This window comes from Epinephelus fuscoguttatus, linkage group LG6 (genome assembly GCF_011397635.1).
Source record: "Epinephelus fuscoguttatus linkage group LG6, E.fuscoguttatus.final_Chr_v1".
Taxonomy (NCBI): domain Eukaryota; kingdom Metazoa; phylum Chordata; class Actinopteri; order Perciformes; family Serranidae; genus Epinephelus; species Epinephelus fuscoguttatus.
Genome location: NC_064757.1, coordinates 18,825,154 through 18,842,353, shown reverse-complemented (window position 1 = coordinate 18,842,353; position 17,200 = coordinate 18,825,154). Strand labels below are relative to the sequence as shown.

Here is a 17,200-nt window from a genome sequence, read left to right as displayed (position 1 = left end):
ACTACCTAAAATGCTTGGTTATGCTCCGCTTAGTTGTTGACCGTCTTTGCATCTCTGCTCTGTCCACTCTGCTTTACAAGGGCCAAACTTCCCCATTAATTGTTATATTCAAATGAAGGACGAACGGCTGCACCGCGCCTCCCTCTGGCCAACTAAGTCACTTGACTGAATAATCTGTATGCTGGTGATTGCATAACGCAACCCCACAATGCCTCGTGGAGATGTTTATAATTCAACTGTGGATCCACTGTCACCCCATCTGAGTGTATCTCTTTGTAGTGCCTGGTGAGCAGCCTCTAGATTCACTCTTTCACTGCAGTGACCTTGGTTAAATCTGGAGTCCAAAACACTGGAGGTTTCAAAAGACTTGTTCACTGTTGTATCGTGAGGATGTTCTTGCACTGTAGCCATGTCTGGATATGTTCTCCCTGTCAAATAGGTCAGGCCTCAGTGAATGTTATCACCCACATGCAGCAGCAAGCACGCAGCGCTGAACAGCCTCTTCTCTTTTTAGATGCTGTGCGACTGTGGTGCACATAATAACTCATTACGTCTCCCCCTCCGGCCTTTGTTTCAGTGGACTGTTCTGTCCCCCTTATTAACACTATCAGGTAAACAAACACACAGAGACAACAGTTGCAAGAATGAAAACCATCTCTCCATCTCTCTCTCTAATGCACATGTACAGACATAGAGGAGGTCACAGAATGACCTTTCATCTGCAAACAGAAGAATGTTACAACTGGGTGAACTTCATCACACTACACAGAGAGCGACTGAGAGTCCAAGGACTTATATGCTGCTTGCATGGACAGGTATTCATGTGAGACACAATATGACCTTGGTTTCACTTGTGGGAGTGATGATGAAGGTGTGAGCGGCACTGACAAAGCCTTGTGTTGCCAGCTCCGAGGACTCGACCCTCTAATAATGACGGAATGATAATCAGCCTTCAGTGTTGTGTGGTGATTTATGGCAACATTGACCTCTACAGAAGAATACTTCATCTAACTAATCTAACTTTAGGTTTGCCCAAACATTTAGGCATGTTTATGCAGCCCGGTCTCTAGAAGAAAATGTTGGCATCATTCATTTCTGCCCACCACAGATACATCACATTTGCATTTTATACATATCACATCAACGTTTCTAAAGTGACATAGTTTAGATTACATGTCTATGAGCTAGTTTCACATCAGAAGAAGGGGATGGTGGATGGCGTGAGAGCTAATAGAGACGGATGCAAAGCACCAGACCTGTTTGAGACCAGCCAAGTTTTTTAACAACATGTGGTGGCATTTTCAGTGGTGTATGTGGCAATAATAACTGTATTTTTAAGACATGGTTGTGGCATTTCCAGCTGTGCTTGTGGCGACAGTAACTGGGTATTTTTAGGGCGACATTGTGACATTTCCAGGTGTGTTTATTGCAACAGTAACTGGGTATCTTTAGGGCAATGATGTGACATTCACAGAGGTGTTTGATGCAACAACAAACGGGTAATTATGAGGCAACGTCAGCATGTTTCCAGAAGTGGTGGTGGTGACAACAACTGGGTATTTTTTAAATCACGGTCTGCACATTTCCAGCAGCTGTTGCGGCAAAAAAGTTGGTATTTTAAGCCAAAATATGATCTCTACCTAACCATAACCAAGTGTGTTTGTGCCTAAACCTAACCACACACGAACCACAGTATTGTCACAACAATGTTTCAACACATTTGCTTCATGTGAAACATAAATGCAACATAGCCATGATTTAGAGAAATGTACAATGCTAACATTTATTCTGGTGATTGGGTTGGTCTTTAAGTAATCATGATGCATATTAAATATTGGATGAGAATCCAATAATGAGTTTTGTTGTAGCTTGGGATTACTTTGGTTGATATCTCATCCTTTCCACAGAATAAAACACTTTAATTACAACCAGGAGGGCAGTGACAGCAACACAGTGGACAGCTCTGGACCCCTCTCTCAGTTAAGTGGATGGAGATGTGAGCATGTGAGCCAAACAATTGCTTTCAGCTACCACTGGCTTTTCTGGATAACTGATGAGTCTGCAGTGAGCAAGCCTTTCCTCTTAATGATACTGGTCTCTTATCTACAGTGTGTGTGTGTGTGTGTGTGTGTGCGTGTGTGTGTGGGGCTGGGCACACAGATACCTGCAAACAAGACACTTAAAAAGAAGTGAATTATAATTATTCCGCTAACTGCAGCAGCATATAATTCAGTGGCACCACTAGAACAACCTGAGTCACGCTGTAAGATAATGTAGGTCATGCTTTGGTTAAATTAAACATGATAAGGCCATTTTCACAGTGTTGAGTCATGCCTCTCGTAATTCATTCAGTCATAAAATAACTCAGTGTTCAATGGATAGCTAGTTATATTGTATGCAATGGAACTGCAGCGGGAAGGGAAGTGGAGCTGATCCCTTCACTGATATTCCCCTTACTACTGGGCTCAGTTCAAATAACCACATATTCTATGAATATATGAATGTGGATTTTAATTCTAATCAAATGCTAAAATAGTATGTTCGTCACCTTTAGCCGCGTTAGGAGGACCACCCCAGGAGGGCTCTGTTGTTTTACGTCATAGAAAAATGCAAGCCATTAAAAAATTAAAAATTATATGTACAATATGATACCAAATGAAACCCAAATGTTGAAAAAAGGAGTTATTTAATAGCTTATCAGATAATAATAATCAGAAAAAAGTGGAAAAAAATAAAGTGAGAAACCTACTAGAATACTTGCCTCACAAAATTCCCATTACCATTTGCATATATATATTAGTCATGCTGTGTTGCCTTAAATTCATGAGGAAAACTTTGTTTATCTCACATGCTATCAAGGAAAATTGTGAACATATTGGTTTATTGATCAGTTGATACTTACAATTAAACGCAGACAAGATGGAGGTTCTGATAATTGCTTCATATGGTATAGCTTGAAAGGTTGTCCAGAGAATTGGGTACCTTTCGTTAGCTATATGGTCCAATTTTAGGAATCTGATGGTCATTTTGTGGGTGAGCCATTCCTTTAAGTCACCATTGCATTACTAAACTGTTTTAGATATCAGTAACTTTAGAGTAATCAACTATCTAGCTTATAGAATATAAAAAAGAACAAGCATTTCTTAGAGTGTGAAAAAAAAAGTAATTGTTCACACTCAAGGTCGTGGTTCACTGAGTTTTAAGCCAGGTATACAATGCATCATTCTCGCATTACTGTGTTGACACATTCACCCTGGCAGGCAGGCACACCCCACTCAAGGAGACCACAGTTACCAAGTGACAACACAAACACATGAACTCAAGAGCCGGCTGAAGGAAAGCACAGGCCTGTGAGTATTCTGAAATGAAAATGACTGCTTAATATAATGTTTTTAAATAAAGTGGTTTATTCTGTTGATTTTAACACTGAAAATTATAATATCTGCTTTTTAACAAAGCAGATTAGAAACACATCTGAGCAAAAACTACTGTACATCCAAAAATATTTAGTATATAATTTTTTTTCTTTTTAGGCAAGAAGAATGTCACACGAGTCAAAGTTACAGCCCTATCAGAACTCCTCCAGGTAACTCTTCTTACTGAATAACTGTATTTCATTTTTTGTGTATTTTATCCAACAAAACTACCACAGCATCATCATGTTTCTCATCTTCCTTAGTTCCTGTAGTTTCTCTAATTCAATTCTAAAATCAATCTGCATCTGAGAGGTAGATAAGTTCTATTTCCCCCCAGGTGATGGGATGGAAATACAGTCGAGAACCACCAGCGACCTTTCTAACACCGCCGTGAATCACATTGATCAAATTAATCCTTAATCCACAGAAGCATCAGACAGGGTGACACAGCACGCACATGAAGTCAATGAGAGATCTGGTTTGAGGATGACCCGAGGGTATGAAGACCAGTGCGCATCATCTCATTCTGTCTTCATTAGCAGTCTGGGTGGATGAATGCTTTATTGAATTATACTGTTTTTATTCCTGGATGTGTTCCTGTGCCTCCAGTGCTGGAGAATGCTAACGTCTCATTTTTGCAACACATATCCCTCAGTTACCCAAATCGAAAATAGTTTCTGTTTACTTCCTGATTAAGGCCTGGTGTCTTGGAGGTTAGTCTGAGCAGTGAAGGGAGGACGCTGACTGTGCTGCTGGAACAGGCTTTCAGGATCAAAGAGGAGGTGGCAGCAGGTCTGCAGTCTGCCCAGGGCTCCCTCCAGGTTGAGGCATTGTCCCGCAAGCTGCTGGAGAATCACATACTGACCATTACACGCATTGTCAAGCAGCTTAGCATGGACATACAGGTATGCAAGTGGGTGGACGGTGGAGGATAGGGTTAGAAATATCTTACCTATGTGGATGAAGTCATTGTCCATCTGTGTGGACTCCCTTTCTTTCTACCTGTCTGGTTTCTGCTCATTCTTTCATCTGCTTTCCCCTCTTCCCCTCATTACTTTTGTTGTGCAGCACACATCCGGACACACAGACACACACTCATGCCCGCAAACTTGCAGCTGATTTGATTACACCTGATAGAATGGTGCAGCGCCTGAGCAAAGCCCGCCTGACTCCCCGTCAACATCAGCTCGGTGACATTTTGTCCGTACAAGCACAAACTAATGATGTTCACAGTATGTGGTTAAATAAATACTGTCAACTTATGCACCAACCTCTGAAAACCAGCAGTCGGAAGAATTAATGGGAAGTGCACTGAAATATGACTCACAGAGTGTTTGGAGTTTTCTTTGACTGAGTTTGATAACTGCCTTACAGAAACAGAGCACAAAAATGAAATATATTACTTCATTAGTGCATACCGAATGGGCCATTAACATGATTAGAGGCTTTCATGATCTGAAATATCACAAGAATGCCTGAAAGCTAATTTAATCTGCACATGAAGAAGTAATAAACCAAGGCGTGAAGTGAATATGCTGGTAAATCCAATCAAAGAAACATCACGCAGCCACTATTTGCTCTCATGATAAGCCAGGGGGTCGTCTTGTTGAGTTGAGTTATCACAGACACATTGCACACATGTGTATGGCCTGTTTTCTGCAATGATCATCCATGTAAAAGTTTAGATTTAAAGATTTAAGATTTAAAGTAACAGTGTGTAAAATTCAGGGGGATTCAATGACATCTCGTGGTGAGGATTGCAGATTGCAACAAGCTGAAACTTCTCCAGGTCAGAATTCCTTCAGTTTCCATTGTTCTGGAGAGTTTTTACCAGGAGCCAAAGTATCTGTAGAGGTCTCTTACTCTCCAAAGAGAGTAGCTGATTTAAACCAGTAAAAATGCTGAATAAAGCAATTTTACAGTACAAATCAGTGTGTTCTCTGATGCTGCTTTGTATGTCGGAGACAGGCCACTGGCTCAGCAGCTGCTAATGTTTTGCTCACCTTTTTCACCGATAACTTAAGATCCAGACGTTCAGGAAGCTTTTACTGAGAGCTGATTTAGAGGTCTCTCTCTCTCTCCAAAACAAACACACCAGGTGATTTAAACCGGTAAAAACCCTGAATAATGCAGTTTCAAGTGAAAAAAAATTCAGTGTTTTTTGGACAATGTCATCACAGAGGAGCTTCTAACTACTGTGGCCAATGCAAAAACGTGACTGGCCATAGAGAGCCAGGGTTTGGTTTGGGCATTCTGGGCCACTGTAGAAACATGGCAATGCAACATGGCAATCCTGGGACAAGGACCCGCTCCCTATGTAGGTAGAAACGGCTCATTCTAAGGTAATAACACCATGATTCTTATTTTCAGGTGATTATACACTAGAGAAAACCAACTAATCATATTATATTTCACTTTTGCTAATGTATCCTCCTAAAACCTACACAGTAGCCCTTTAAGTCAGCCTTCTCAGCAGAGGACATAAGGTAGTTTTGCCAACAATGGTGATTTTAACAGCATTAACATGAGAGTCGGAAAGGGAATTAAGTAACAGACTATTAAGAAAGACCCCTCCTTTCACATAAAATAGACAAATATGCTCTCTTTGTTCTGAGCAGGTCCTTGAAAGACAGATCGCCCAGCGTGACTGCATCACCTCTGGAACCACAATGGCCGTGCAAAGCCTGGAACAGAAGAACATGGCCGGCATTGGAGACCTGAGAGGAAGAGTAGCCAGGTACGCACACTTTGCCTGGGTCAAATAATGCCTGCAAACACTGAGGTACAAACTGTAAAGAGTGTTAACAATGATAGCAAAGTAATGAGTGCCAAGTGCTTGCAGATTAAAACTTTTCACTGAAGTATTATTTGGATGGATTGCATAATTATTTAGACCAAGGTCTGATGCACAAGTGATTTGACTGATTACCTCGCCTTGCTGATATTCTACTTGTTTTTCATTCCCTCTAATGAAGTGAAATTGTATAGCCTGCATCCTGTCTGGCAGCTCTTCACAGTCTCGCAACTTTCAATCCGTAGTGGCATCGCCTCTCTGACACTCCCGCAGACACACACACACACACACACGCATGCACGCATTAATTATTTTGTTCACACGAGTGTGAAGTTTCTGGGTTTGAACACACTCTAGATGCTGATTAGCACCTGCTCATTATTTGGTCTGTGCAGATCGCACCTTTTAGATTGGATTGCTGAAGAGAGGCTGTCATCATGAGGATTTCATTAGGATCTGTGTTTTTGCTGTGTAGCTACCTGGTTATTTTAAACAGCCTGGGCAGCCATTGATCAATACACTTGAGGTGATATAATTTCTCATCAGACAGTAGATCAAAGATGAATGTTATTTTGCGAATGTCTTATTTCACAGCAGGCCTGCTCCCTCTGTGGTGTTTAAGAAGTCAGTGGTGAGAGAGAATATTGCCTTTTACTCAACAAAGAGCTGATTTATGGTCCAATAAAAGAAAAACCTCACCTACTCAGCCTAATGACCTCTTGCGCCTTGTCATAAATAATCAAGTTAGTTGAGGGGCCAGTGGTTTTTGATGAACTGTATTTTTCTGTGAAGTGCTGTAGTGGTGTACAGGGAAATAACCCTCATTTCACTTCGGGCATTTCCATAATTAGATGCTGGCTTTGGTTGTTGAGCCTATATTGTATTTTATTACAAATATTAGGTTGACTATCTCGCTCTCTCTCTCTCTCTCTCACACACACACACACACACACACACACAAAGTAACCCTGATAGAGATGTGTATTTGCTGGCTTAATGATGGCATCTTGAATTGAACATAGGAAGGAAAAGAGATAAATTGCAATGCTGATAAGGGTTACCCCAGTTCGTGTTTATTACATAAACTCAGTGCAGAATATGTTAGAGGCAAGATGTTGCATGTGAGAGGCTGCAAAGTATTTTTCCACAACCTGCCAGCTGCTCTTGGTGATACATTTATTAAATTAGTTTACTTATTTGATTGGTTGTGATGTTTTTCCAATGTTTTTATCGATAACTTTTCAACAGATTCAAACATGTTTCCACTGGAAAGTTCAAATGTATTCATTCAGCATTCAAAGGATGGCAGATCACTGCTTAGGATTCAGAACAGATTTCTTTTGGCTTCTGTTAGCTTGCTTTAGAAAGTATTGATAAGGGCAGCTGTCTCTTTTTCTTCCATCCATCCAGGTTAGTCTATAGACTCAACTGTCTGTGCTTTATTGCTCACCTCTCCGTCTTTACACCTTTCCTCAACTCTCTCCCATTTCCCAGTTCTCATTCAGTGGTCCCTCTCTGCTTCCCCACCTAATATGTCAGGTGTGATGCCAGCATCGCCAAGCTGAGCGCTGACATGAGCTCTGGGGAGCGGCGGGTGATTAGACTGCAGCAGGAGGTGGCAGAGCTCAGGTCAGCTGTGGACGTGCGGCTCAAAGAGCTGGAAGTCAAGGTGAGAGATGGTGCGTGACTGCTGACAAAGGGTTTGGCAGACAAAACGTAAGGCAGCACTTTAGTCCACACTGTGTTTAAAGAAGCTGAACACCAGTGTCAAAAAGAAAATCTTAATGAATATTTAAAGGTCAATCCTCTGTATATAAATTCCTCTTCATCTCTGTGATCTTCAAGACATCAAAACTTGGCAGAACTGCACAAGAGGGAACATTCTGATATCTGTAATATGGTACACTGCATATTTGCATGGTACACTGCATATTTGTAACCATGATAGCTGCATGGCTCTATGGGTGGCAGTGTGTTTCAGTCAGTCAGCCCTCTACTATTTTATGGATGGCTATGAAATTTTGTTCAGGCATTCACAGTCCTAAGAAAATGAACCTAGTCACATTGGTCATACCCTGACTTCTCCTCTAGCGCCACGAGCAAGTTGACATTTTTGCTTTTTAGTGACATGTATTGAAAACTGTTGGATGGATTGCCAATTTGGTCCCCAGAGGATGATTTCTAATAGCCCTGATGACCTCCTGACTTTTTCTCTGGTGCCACTATAAGGTTGACATTTGTGGTTTTCAGTGAAACAACTGCTGGATGGACTGCCATTAAAATTTGGTCTGACTATAATGATCGCTTAACATTTCATATATTTCCATCGTAGGGCCAAAATTTCAATTTGCTCAGTACTTTGGATTTTCACCAAATACCTGCAAAACTAATGATACTGCCATCAGCTTCAGCTGTACTTTGGGTTTGGTACTAATTAGAAAACGTTAGCATGCTAACATGCAAACATATTAACCATTATTCCTGTTAAGCATCAGCATGTTAGCATCATCACTGTGAGCATGTTAGCATGTTAGCATGTTGGCGTCAGCCTTGAGCTCCAAGTACCTCTTCACTTACTTAGGTCACAATACGATATTATTGCAATATTGCGATATGCTGAGTATTGCTATATAATATATTGCAATATATTGTGATTTATTACCTTTTTTCCAACTGCAAATTATTTCCCCAATGGAAAACTTTGTCAATATCAGTTCTATCTCATAATACAAAGTTTCCAGTCTGTTCATCTGACTTTAATCATTTTTATTGCAGCAAAATGTGATGCAAAGCAGACAGACTGACCAACACCGTCATAAAACCTGTCAGAAATGCTGCATACACCTGTTTGCAAAGCCAGATTAAGCGCATGAGTGAAATACTTCACATGCAGGTTTCTCGCTAACTGAATAGCAACACTGTTAGAAGCATTTTCTGTTAAAACAAGGTTTTTGTCGGCAGTCGGCAGTGTTTGCTCCTGTGTGACTTTCATGCACTGCTGTAGCTTGGAGAACATGAGACAGCAGTCGCCAGCCCTCTGTGAGATAACGTGGCCTTATAGTCACATATGAATCCACTGACCTTGAAGTCCAGGCATCATGAGTTAATGCCACCCTTCCTGCTGTACTCAAAGATTCCTCAGTCTCATGCTTCACTGCTCTGTAGAGCTTGGGTATGGCTTTGTCGCTGAAAAAACGTTGGGATGGAGCCACATACCTGGGTGCCATTTTTTTTAGCGTAACAAAAGCCTTCGCTTTCAACCACGCTGTATGGACGCAGATCTTTGCACATGAAATAGGTGATGGACTGTGTTATTTTCTTAGCTTGCTCAGAGTTGGATGGTAGTTTTGTCAAGCTAAGTGTGTCCACTGTTGGTTGATTTTTCGGCAGAGTGGGTTTAGCGTTAGCTTGGCCATCAGCGGTTAATGCTATCTCTGGATGGTGGAGTGTGAAGTGAGCCCTCATGTTTGTTGTATTCCCAGAGTATTTTACTCACATGTGACACTGCTTGCAGATCCATCCAAAATAAGTCCAGACGTTTGATTTAAATGAAAAATAAAAAAAATACGGTTTTGTTTTTTGCTAACCTAGAATGAGCTGCTTATATCTACATACAAAGCGGGTCCTCTTCCATGGAGGCCACTATGTTGTTTCACAGTAGCCCACAGCAGACTCTATAAAGCCATTTGCATTTTCACAACAGCCACCACCCTCCTGCATGCTTTCAAAGTTTCATTTCAGCAATGTCACCACTAGATTCTACTACATTCTACACACTAGACCTTTAAATTATGCATTATGTATTACACAAAGCTAATTTTACAACCCTAACTGAATCTTCACCCCTCCTCTATCTAAACGCAGACATGCACACACTCTCACACACATAGTGTTCATCTTGGGATTCATTTAAATACTCTAGTCTCAAATTAAGGAATAATGACCTCCTTTGTGATTGTATTTGGGTATTAAAGAGGGATTACATTCATTCCAATGCTGCTTGTATGAAGGAAATAATAATCTGGCAATATACACAGGGGGTGTATTTGCTGTTTATCCTTGAGATGGTAGCTAGCTGTTTGGCAGGTGAGTTAGAGCTTACTGCTGCTGTGAGACCGGCCTTATCAAGGGAAGGCAGAGGCTCAGCCACAGACTCCGAGAGAAGGAAATGAGATGTGAAATGAATTCAAACGGGGGATGTCAAGGTCTCCCTGTAAACAGCTTTTACTGCCCTTTGAGGTCAAATTTTCTTTACAAGCTAAATATTATAACAATGCTAAAATACTGGATTAGGACACATATGTTATAAAGCTCTCCATCACTTAACTAAATCCAAAGCGACCACTACTGCCCTCAACACGCACACACCCACACTGATTCAGCCTGGACTCAGTTCTGTTAGTGGTAAATCATTGTGATGGCAGCACATTAGCTGTGGAGCAGTGGTCAAGCATGTACCATAAAGATAATTGAAAATGCAGAGAAAGTGGGTCACTGCTGTTTACTCTCAGTCCTGGCTGGCTACAGGGGTGGTGCAGTGGCTCAGTCAGCTCGACTCAGCAGAAACCGCAGAGGGTAAAGGTCAGATCATGGAGCCGACACCACAAGATGCGACAACATCATAGTAACAGCATGTGTTTCCGTGTTTTCTTTTCCCAGCTTCATCGTGACCTGGGGAGACTGGAAGCATCATTGTCAGAGCATTCAAAGGGACAAAGGAGCTCCATGTCTGATCTGCATACACAAGTTAAAGTACTAGAGGCCAGGTAAGGCCATTAGTTAAAGAGGAAGCACAATCAACCAAGCAAATCCTGGGTTACTTGTTACAATACTGAGACAAGCATTAATCTCTTCATTTGTTTCTTTTCATGGGCTGACCTCGGTGCAAAGTGGTGCTTCTGTACGTTAACAGCAACATAGCTATCAGTGATTAGGAGTAAAAAAAAAAAAAAAAAGATAAAAAAAAAAAGGCTCATAACTGATACAGCTCAGCAACACATCCTATCTTGTGGTGCTGATGAGTCATGCAGACATACTGCTAGAACATGTGCTTCCAGGGATTTGCCTGATTATCAAAACTATGTTTTTGGAGAAACCGGGCTGTTGCTAAACATGAAAACACTGCTAAGTTTTATTAGATTTCAATATTTCTAGGAAGGTGTTTTTTCACAATAATTATCTTGCGACATCTGTAGTCATGCAAGCGCTGCGCTGGACCCTCGTGATGGAGAGGGAGCTGAGCCGGAAGGCAAAGCTTTCAATTTACTGGTCCATCTACGTCCCAACCCTTAGCTATGGCCTTGAGCTCTGGGCAGTAACCGAAAGAATGAGATACAAGTGGCCAAAATGAGTTTCCTCCATAGGAGTAGCTGGGTTCAGCCTTAGACATAGAGTATGGAGCTTGGACATCCGGAGGGAGCTCGGAATAGAGCCGCTGCTCCTTTGTGTCAGATGAGGTGGTTCGGACATCTGATTAGGATGCTTCCTGGGCGCCTCCCATTAGAGGTGTTATGGGCATGTCCCACTGGTAGGAGGTCCCGAGGTAGACCCAGAACACGCTGGATGGGTTACATATCTCATCTGACCTGGGAATACCTTTGGGTCCCTCAGGAGGGGCTGGAAAGCGTTGCTGGGAGAGGGACGTCTGGGGTGCTTTGCTTGGCCTGCTGGCTCCGCGACCCGGCCCCAGATAAGCAGATGAAAATGGATGGATGAATGGATGCCTTAGTGTTCCTGTAAAAAACCCTGTATGTTAGAAACATCTGTGGATGTAATGTTTAAATTAACGTGTCTTTGTTAACATTAGCTTACTATTTTTTTTTTAACTCCATACTTTCTCCTGACTTTAATTTCTCGCAGACTATTCTGTACTTACTGTTCTGCATGCGAGTGGGAAATAAAGCCTTGGCTAATTTGCAGTTTAGCAGCACTCCTCAAGGGATTCATTCTTTATGCTCCCTTGTTCATTCTGCCCAGACCCACATAATAAATAATAATCTACGAGTTACTCATTTGCTTATCAAATAATAGCACGAGTCAGTCAGAGCTCTCTACAGCTGGGCATTTTAAGAGCCATGGCCATTTAAAACTATTGGTGCCAGAGGCAGAGAAAAGTTAGTTCACTTGATTTAATTCCATCTGAAAAATAATCTCAATTGGCAGCAAATATGCAAAATGGATCCAATAGTTTTACCATGGTGGAAACAGAAACAGAGAGACATGAATGATGAATATGCTCTATTTAGTAATGCTGTAGATCTGTAATGGAAATCAGGTCACTGATCATGTTAGAACCAAAAGAAAAATAGATAAAAATAGATGAAAAGCAGCACTGTCTGTGTTTCTGAGCCAGGTGGAATCATGACAAAAACAAACAAAAAAAACCAACCGCCAATATTATAATGTCCATCCACCCATCCAGGCTGCTCTTTGTTTGGTCGCCCTTTAAACTTGACCTACCTTGTCTGTTGTGTCGCCAAGTCATTCTGAAGCAGACACAGCTAATTCAAGAGGGTTCTTCATTAACCTTCAGTGCACACAGGGACCTCAGTAGATTGCGCATCCTCCTGGCTTTTTGTTAAACATTCAAAGTCACACTATTTCAGCTCTGACCATCGAATTTATAGCTAAGACACACTGAGTGGCAATTACCGTCAGGACATTTTTGATAAAAGCCATAGTATTTAGAGCCTATAAACCTGGAAGACATCTGACCACAGATGCCATTACACTCAATAGAAAGGCCAACTATCATGCTCAAACTAAAAGGCCACTGACAAAAGAATTAAACATTCTTGATAATGATGTTCAGACAAGCTCAAGAACACAAAGACAGCAATAAATCGAGGCACAGTGACCCTTTTACAATAGGGAAGTGACAAACGGGATTCTGAAAACTCATCTAACACGGATAAATCAGCCGTCCTGTTGTCTGGTGTACGCCTGGCCTAACAACTGCCAACATCAGCCAGATTAGCCAGCTAGTGTGGAGTTATAAACGAGGTGTGTCTGTAGCAGCAGACCTGAAATTCATTTGTAGCAGGAGTCTGATTTGTATTGCGGTCAAATACAGACACACACAAAACATAACATCCTGGCACTTGCCTCATTGATTTTCTCATTTAGGGAGAATCCTGCGAATCAGAGGGATTAGAAGAGAGAAGGTCAATTGAATAGACGTGCCAGTATGTTTTATATATAATAGAAAAAATTGATGAGACACTGCGTTTTGTGATACAGTACAGCCCACACAATATTTTACTCACTGTGGCCAATGTTGTTGCTTTTATATGAGACATTTTAACATTGTTGACTGCAGTGTGAGGTACATACAGTTATATAAACGGCAACACAGTCCAATATTACAGACATGGGGATTTGTTTTACTTCCCCCAACAAACACAGTGCTACATAAAGGCTTTAAGATCAGCATGATGTGTTTGTTCAGTGCTCATGCAGCATCATTCCACCACGTTTCACATTTTTGAGCAAATAGTGTTTTGCATATCAAAGTATTCTGCATAGTTTTAAAAATCTAAATGCCTAGATACCAAAAGAATCAAACAAAAAAAATGGTATTTACTATGTATGCTCATGTTTGCATGTGTGCATATGTGTATTCAGCTATTTGTCTGTGTCAATGTGAGTTTTGTGAGTCTCTATATAGCAGCAGCAACCAACCTCGGAATAACAATGCTGTGCCTGCTGAGGCTGGCATCAAGTAAACCAAAAAAAGCAGCGCTGTTGCCGAGGAAGTCTCACCTCTCAAAACTAAAGAGAGAACACAATTCTGAACACTGGCTTTCAGACAGCTTCAACCAGCTGAACATAAAGCATCTTGCTTTGAAAACAAAGTGACAGAATATCAATTATTGATTTATGACTGACACCCTGTTTTCACACCACAGACGTTTCACCCGGTGCAAAGAAATGAAGGTGTAATAATGTATTGGTTATGGAAACAGACACGTTATTATTCCAATGCCAAGCACAAATAGGAACTCTATATAATGGGTCTCAATTTACAGCGAGCATGGCTCCAGCTTCCAGCTATCTGGCAGTTTGTATGCATTTTTAAAGCATTTATAATCTAATCTGCTAATGGCATTTCTGTGTCTACTTTGTCAGTAAGAAAAATGCAACTTCCCAACTGTCATCTGTAACTGCATTTCCAAAGTAAAGCCTCCCACAGTTCTCTGCTCTCTATCCCTGGTGACTTTGCAGGATGTCAGGTGAACTGAAGGAAGCCAAGGAGCAGACAGATTCACTGAGGAAGTGGACAGATCAGCAGCTCAACAGCTTAGCCAAGACTCATGCAGAAAGCAGCCAGCAGCACCGCACACAACTGCAGGACAAAATGGTGATGTAGATTCACACAGTTTATGCAATTATGTCCACAATTACAACATGCAAGTAATAGAATAGGGAGGCTACTTTCAGAATGTGGTATTTGTAGATTTTGTCTCCTTTGTCTTTACTGTTCTTTTGGTCTTTTAGTGCCTCCAGTATCAAATTGTCAGGTTAGACTTCTTGTGTGAGGTGTTCAAATGTGCAGAGTTCAGTCACACTTTCTGAGCTGTGACTCAGCAGAAAAAAAAGCAGTTCACTTTGGAAAAGGATAATCAGATGGGAAGTATGGTGAGAAAGCTGCAGAGAGTTGTATGGGTGAGCTGTTCAAGGTGCCATGTGAGATATTTTTAGGCCTTGATATATCATTATTAATTTTACCATGAGGCCTGTGATATAATTACACGCTTGCGGTTACTGTACATGTAATATGATCGTGACTTTGTAAAGCTCAAATGTTACATGCAGCACCTTAAAGTCTGGATTAAAAAGGATGTTCTGGTGTGGTCTCACACACAGCGTGAGGATTTAAAAAACTGCTGTGCAGTGTGTTGCAAGTTTGACATTTTAGTGTTTTTTTGCATGTGTTCTGCATTCAGTTGGAGGCAGAGTCGAGATTAGCTGTCCAGCTACGTGTTCTGGAGGCCCGTGTGGAGCAGGTTGAGGCCCAGCGGGATCAGACCGACCGCAGTCAGGCAGATCAGCTGAAACGCTCTGAAACCAAACTCGGTAAAAGACTAACCTCAGTGGAGAGCAGCCTTCATCGGGAGCTGCAGCTGCTCAAACAGGAATACCACAAAGGTGGGTGATCGCTGTCTGTCACTTGCCATCATCGGTGAGCAAACACATGCATACTACACATGTGTACCTTACACATCAAGGGAAAAATGCACATGCAGAAAAGCTTCACTAAAGAGTCAGAAAGCGAGAGGGAGAGACTGAAGTGACCTGACTGCTCTGCTAACTCGTTATACTCAGCATAACTGTCTGAAATATATTGATTTTTAGTATGGTAAGTCAAATCAAACATATAATTACAGTATATCAAAAAACTATTTCTAGACACATGACAAGCCTGCCGCTCTGTGACAAAGAAAACTAACAGCAACACACTGACACGAGCACAAATGCTAATACAGCAGCATTTTTAACCAGATTAAATTAACCAGATTTGAGCTATAGCTGCTACGTGTAGCTAATAAGTCACACAGCAAGACAGGCCATAGGAATACACAACCACACAGGCGACCTGGTACAGCAGCTCTGCTCTACATCAAACTACTGTTGACATCCATCTCCATCTCACTGCTGTGCCAACAGAGGGCTCATTTCCCAGGAGCCCTGGCATAAGATCTCAAACCATTCCCACTTTCTGTCAACCTCCCTCAGTCTCTAGCTCTTATTAAAGTGTAGACACATATAAAAGAAGGCAAAGGCTCCCTCCAGTAAATAAGAGCAGGAGTAAACTGCTCCGTGAATCATTGCTCAGCCATTGCTCTCAGAACCAGAGAGCCATCCATCCATCGCACTATTTTAAGTACAGGAAGAAAAAGATGGAGGGAGATGGTATCAGAGGGGAGAAAAGCAATGCATAATTGATGAGTGTCGTAAATATTCGTGGCAGGACAGGCGGGGAGTCAGAAAGACAAGGGGGGAGATTTAATATCCCACCATTGTATGAGAAAGTTTATCCCTCCATCTCACAGTCACTGAATAGTGCTTCATAGAGTACCTGCAATATTAAAAAATATTTCCATATTAGGCATTATGTTCCTTACTACCCAGTGAAGTCATGATAACTGGTGATTAGGACCGAAATTGATTCCTCACCCTGCTTCTCATTTGAACAGGGTTCCTGTCTGTGCATGATGCCATTGAGTCCCTGAGGCAGATAGGCGACATCAAATCCCGCCTTGACAAAGAGAAGCTTCACAAAGATATCCGGCAAATCTGCAGCAAGGAGGCAGAGCTCAACGACGTGTGACATATATCACTTAAAGAGGAGCTAATAGCCTGAATCAAACTCTTTAAAAACCAACAGGCCCAGCAGTCGGTGAGAGCGTCAACTGTTTCCTCACTGGCTTTATTCACATTTCATTCTATGAGCCCACAGCTATTTAGACTACGGCTATATTTAATTTAATCACCCTGTGAAAATCAGAGAAATTATCTTGTCATCTTAAGTAGAATACCATTTGTTAAATGTTAGGCAACTTGATTACAGCCAGACCTTTCAGTGACGGTTCATTTTGTGTAATTTAAAAAGGTAAGAAGATTAATTGCACACCATTTTACTTTAACTCACTCCATCCCTGTCTCATTTTTGCTTTATAATATACAAGCTTCAGCCATGATTTGTCGTTTATGCAGTTATCTTGTTAGATTTAACTTAGAAGCTTGATGAGAACCCTACTGCATTAAAAGACTGTCCCAATATTTGTTTGGTATTAATGATTTTAATCATTTTACTTTTAATGAACAAAAACGGCATAATAAAAGCTCTCACAATATTTTTGAGTTTTTTTTCTTATTTTAGTCACCATTTATTGTATATGATGAATGCACTGACTCTTGCTGTCAGCATGGAGCGCTACACGCCAGCGTAGCCATTGTAATGGTATGTAGTCATTCTCCAGTTCCTGTG

The 17,200-nt window shown here is 41.3% G+C and overlaps 1 protein-coding gene across 7 annotated transcripts; it reads left to right on the top strand.

Annotated features, from left to right (window-relative positions):
* Positions 1-223: 223 nt before the first annotated feature.
* Positions 224-17,039, top strand: fam81b (family with sequence similarity 81 member B). Of its 7 annotated transcripts, none has more exons than XM_049579958.1 (11): positions 224-285; positions 689-815; positions 1,908-2,064; positions 3,534-3,586; positions 4,114-4,321; positions 6,035-6,153; positions 7,750-7,879; positions 10,870-10,976; positions 14,434-14,569; positions 15,156-15,357; positions 16,407-17,039. In XM_049579958.1, the coding sequence occupies exons 2-11, from the start codon at positions 808-810 to the stop codon at positions 16,538-16,540; spliced, it is 1,254 nt and encodes a 417-aa protein (XP_049435915.1). In that variant the 5' UTR covers positions 224-285; positions 689-807; the 3' UTR covers positions 16,541-17,039. The 7 variants fall into 7 exon arrangements, with proteins under 7 accessions (XP_049435915.1, XP_049435920.1, XP_049435917.1 ...); XM_049579963.1 differs by lacking the exon at positions 689-815 and adding an exon at positions 3,261-3,350 and having other exon boundaries at positions 255-285; positions 1,908-2,004; XM_049579960.1 differs by lacking the exons at positions 224-285; positions 689-815 and adding exons at positions 571-611; positions 3,261-3,350 and having other exon boundaries at positions 1,908-2,004.
* Positions 17,040-17,200: the final 161 nt, after the last annotated feature.

Excerpts from the sequence above, each read along its gene's own strand:
- fam81b (XM_049579958.1), top strand. Across the intron at positions 7,880-10,869 it reads TCAAAGAGCTGGAAGTCAAG|CTTCATCGTGACCTGGGGAG; the intron begins GTGAGAGATGGT and ends TTCTTTTCCCAG. Across the intron at positions 10,977-14,433 it reads GTTAAAGTACTAGAGGCCAG|GATGTCAGGTGAACTGAAGG; the intron begins GTAAGGCCATTA and ends GTGACTTTGCAG.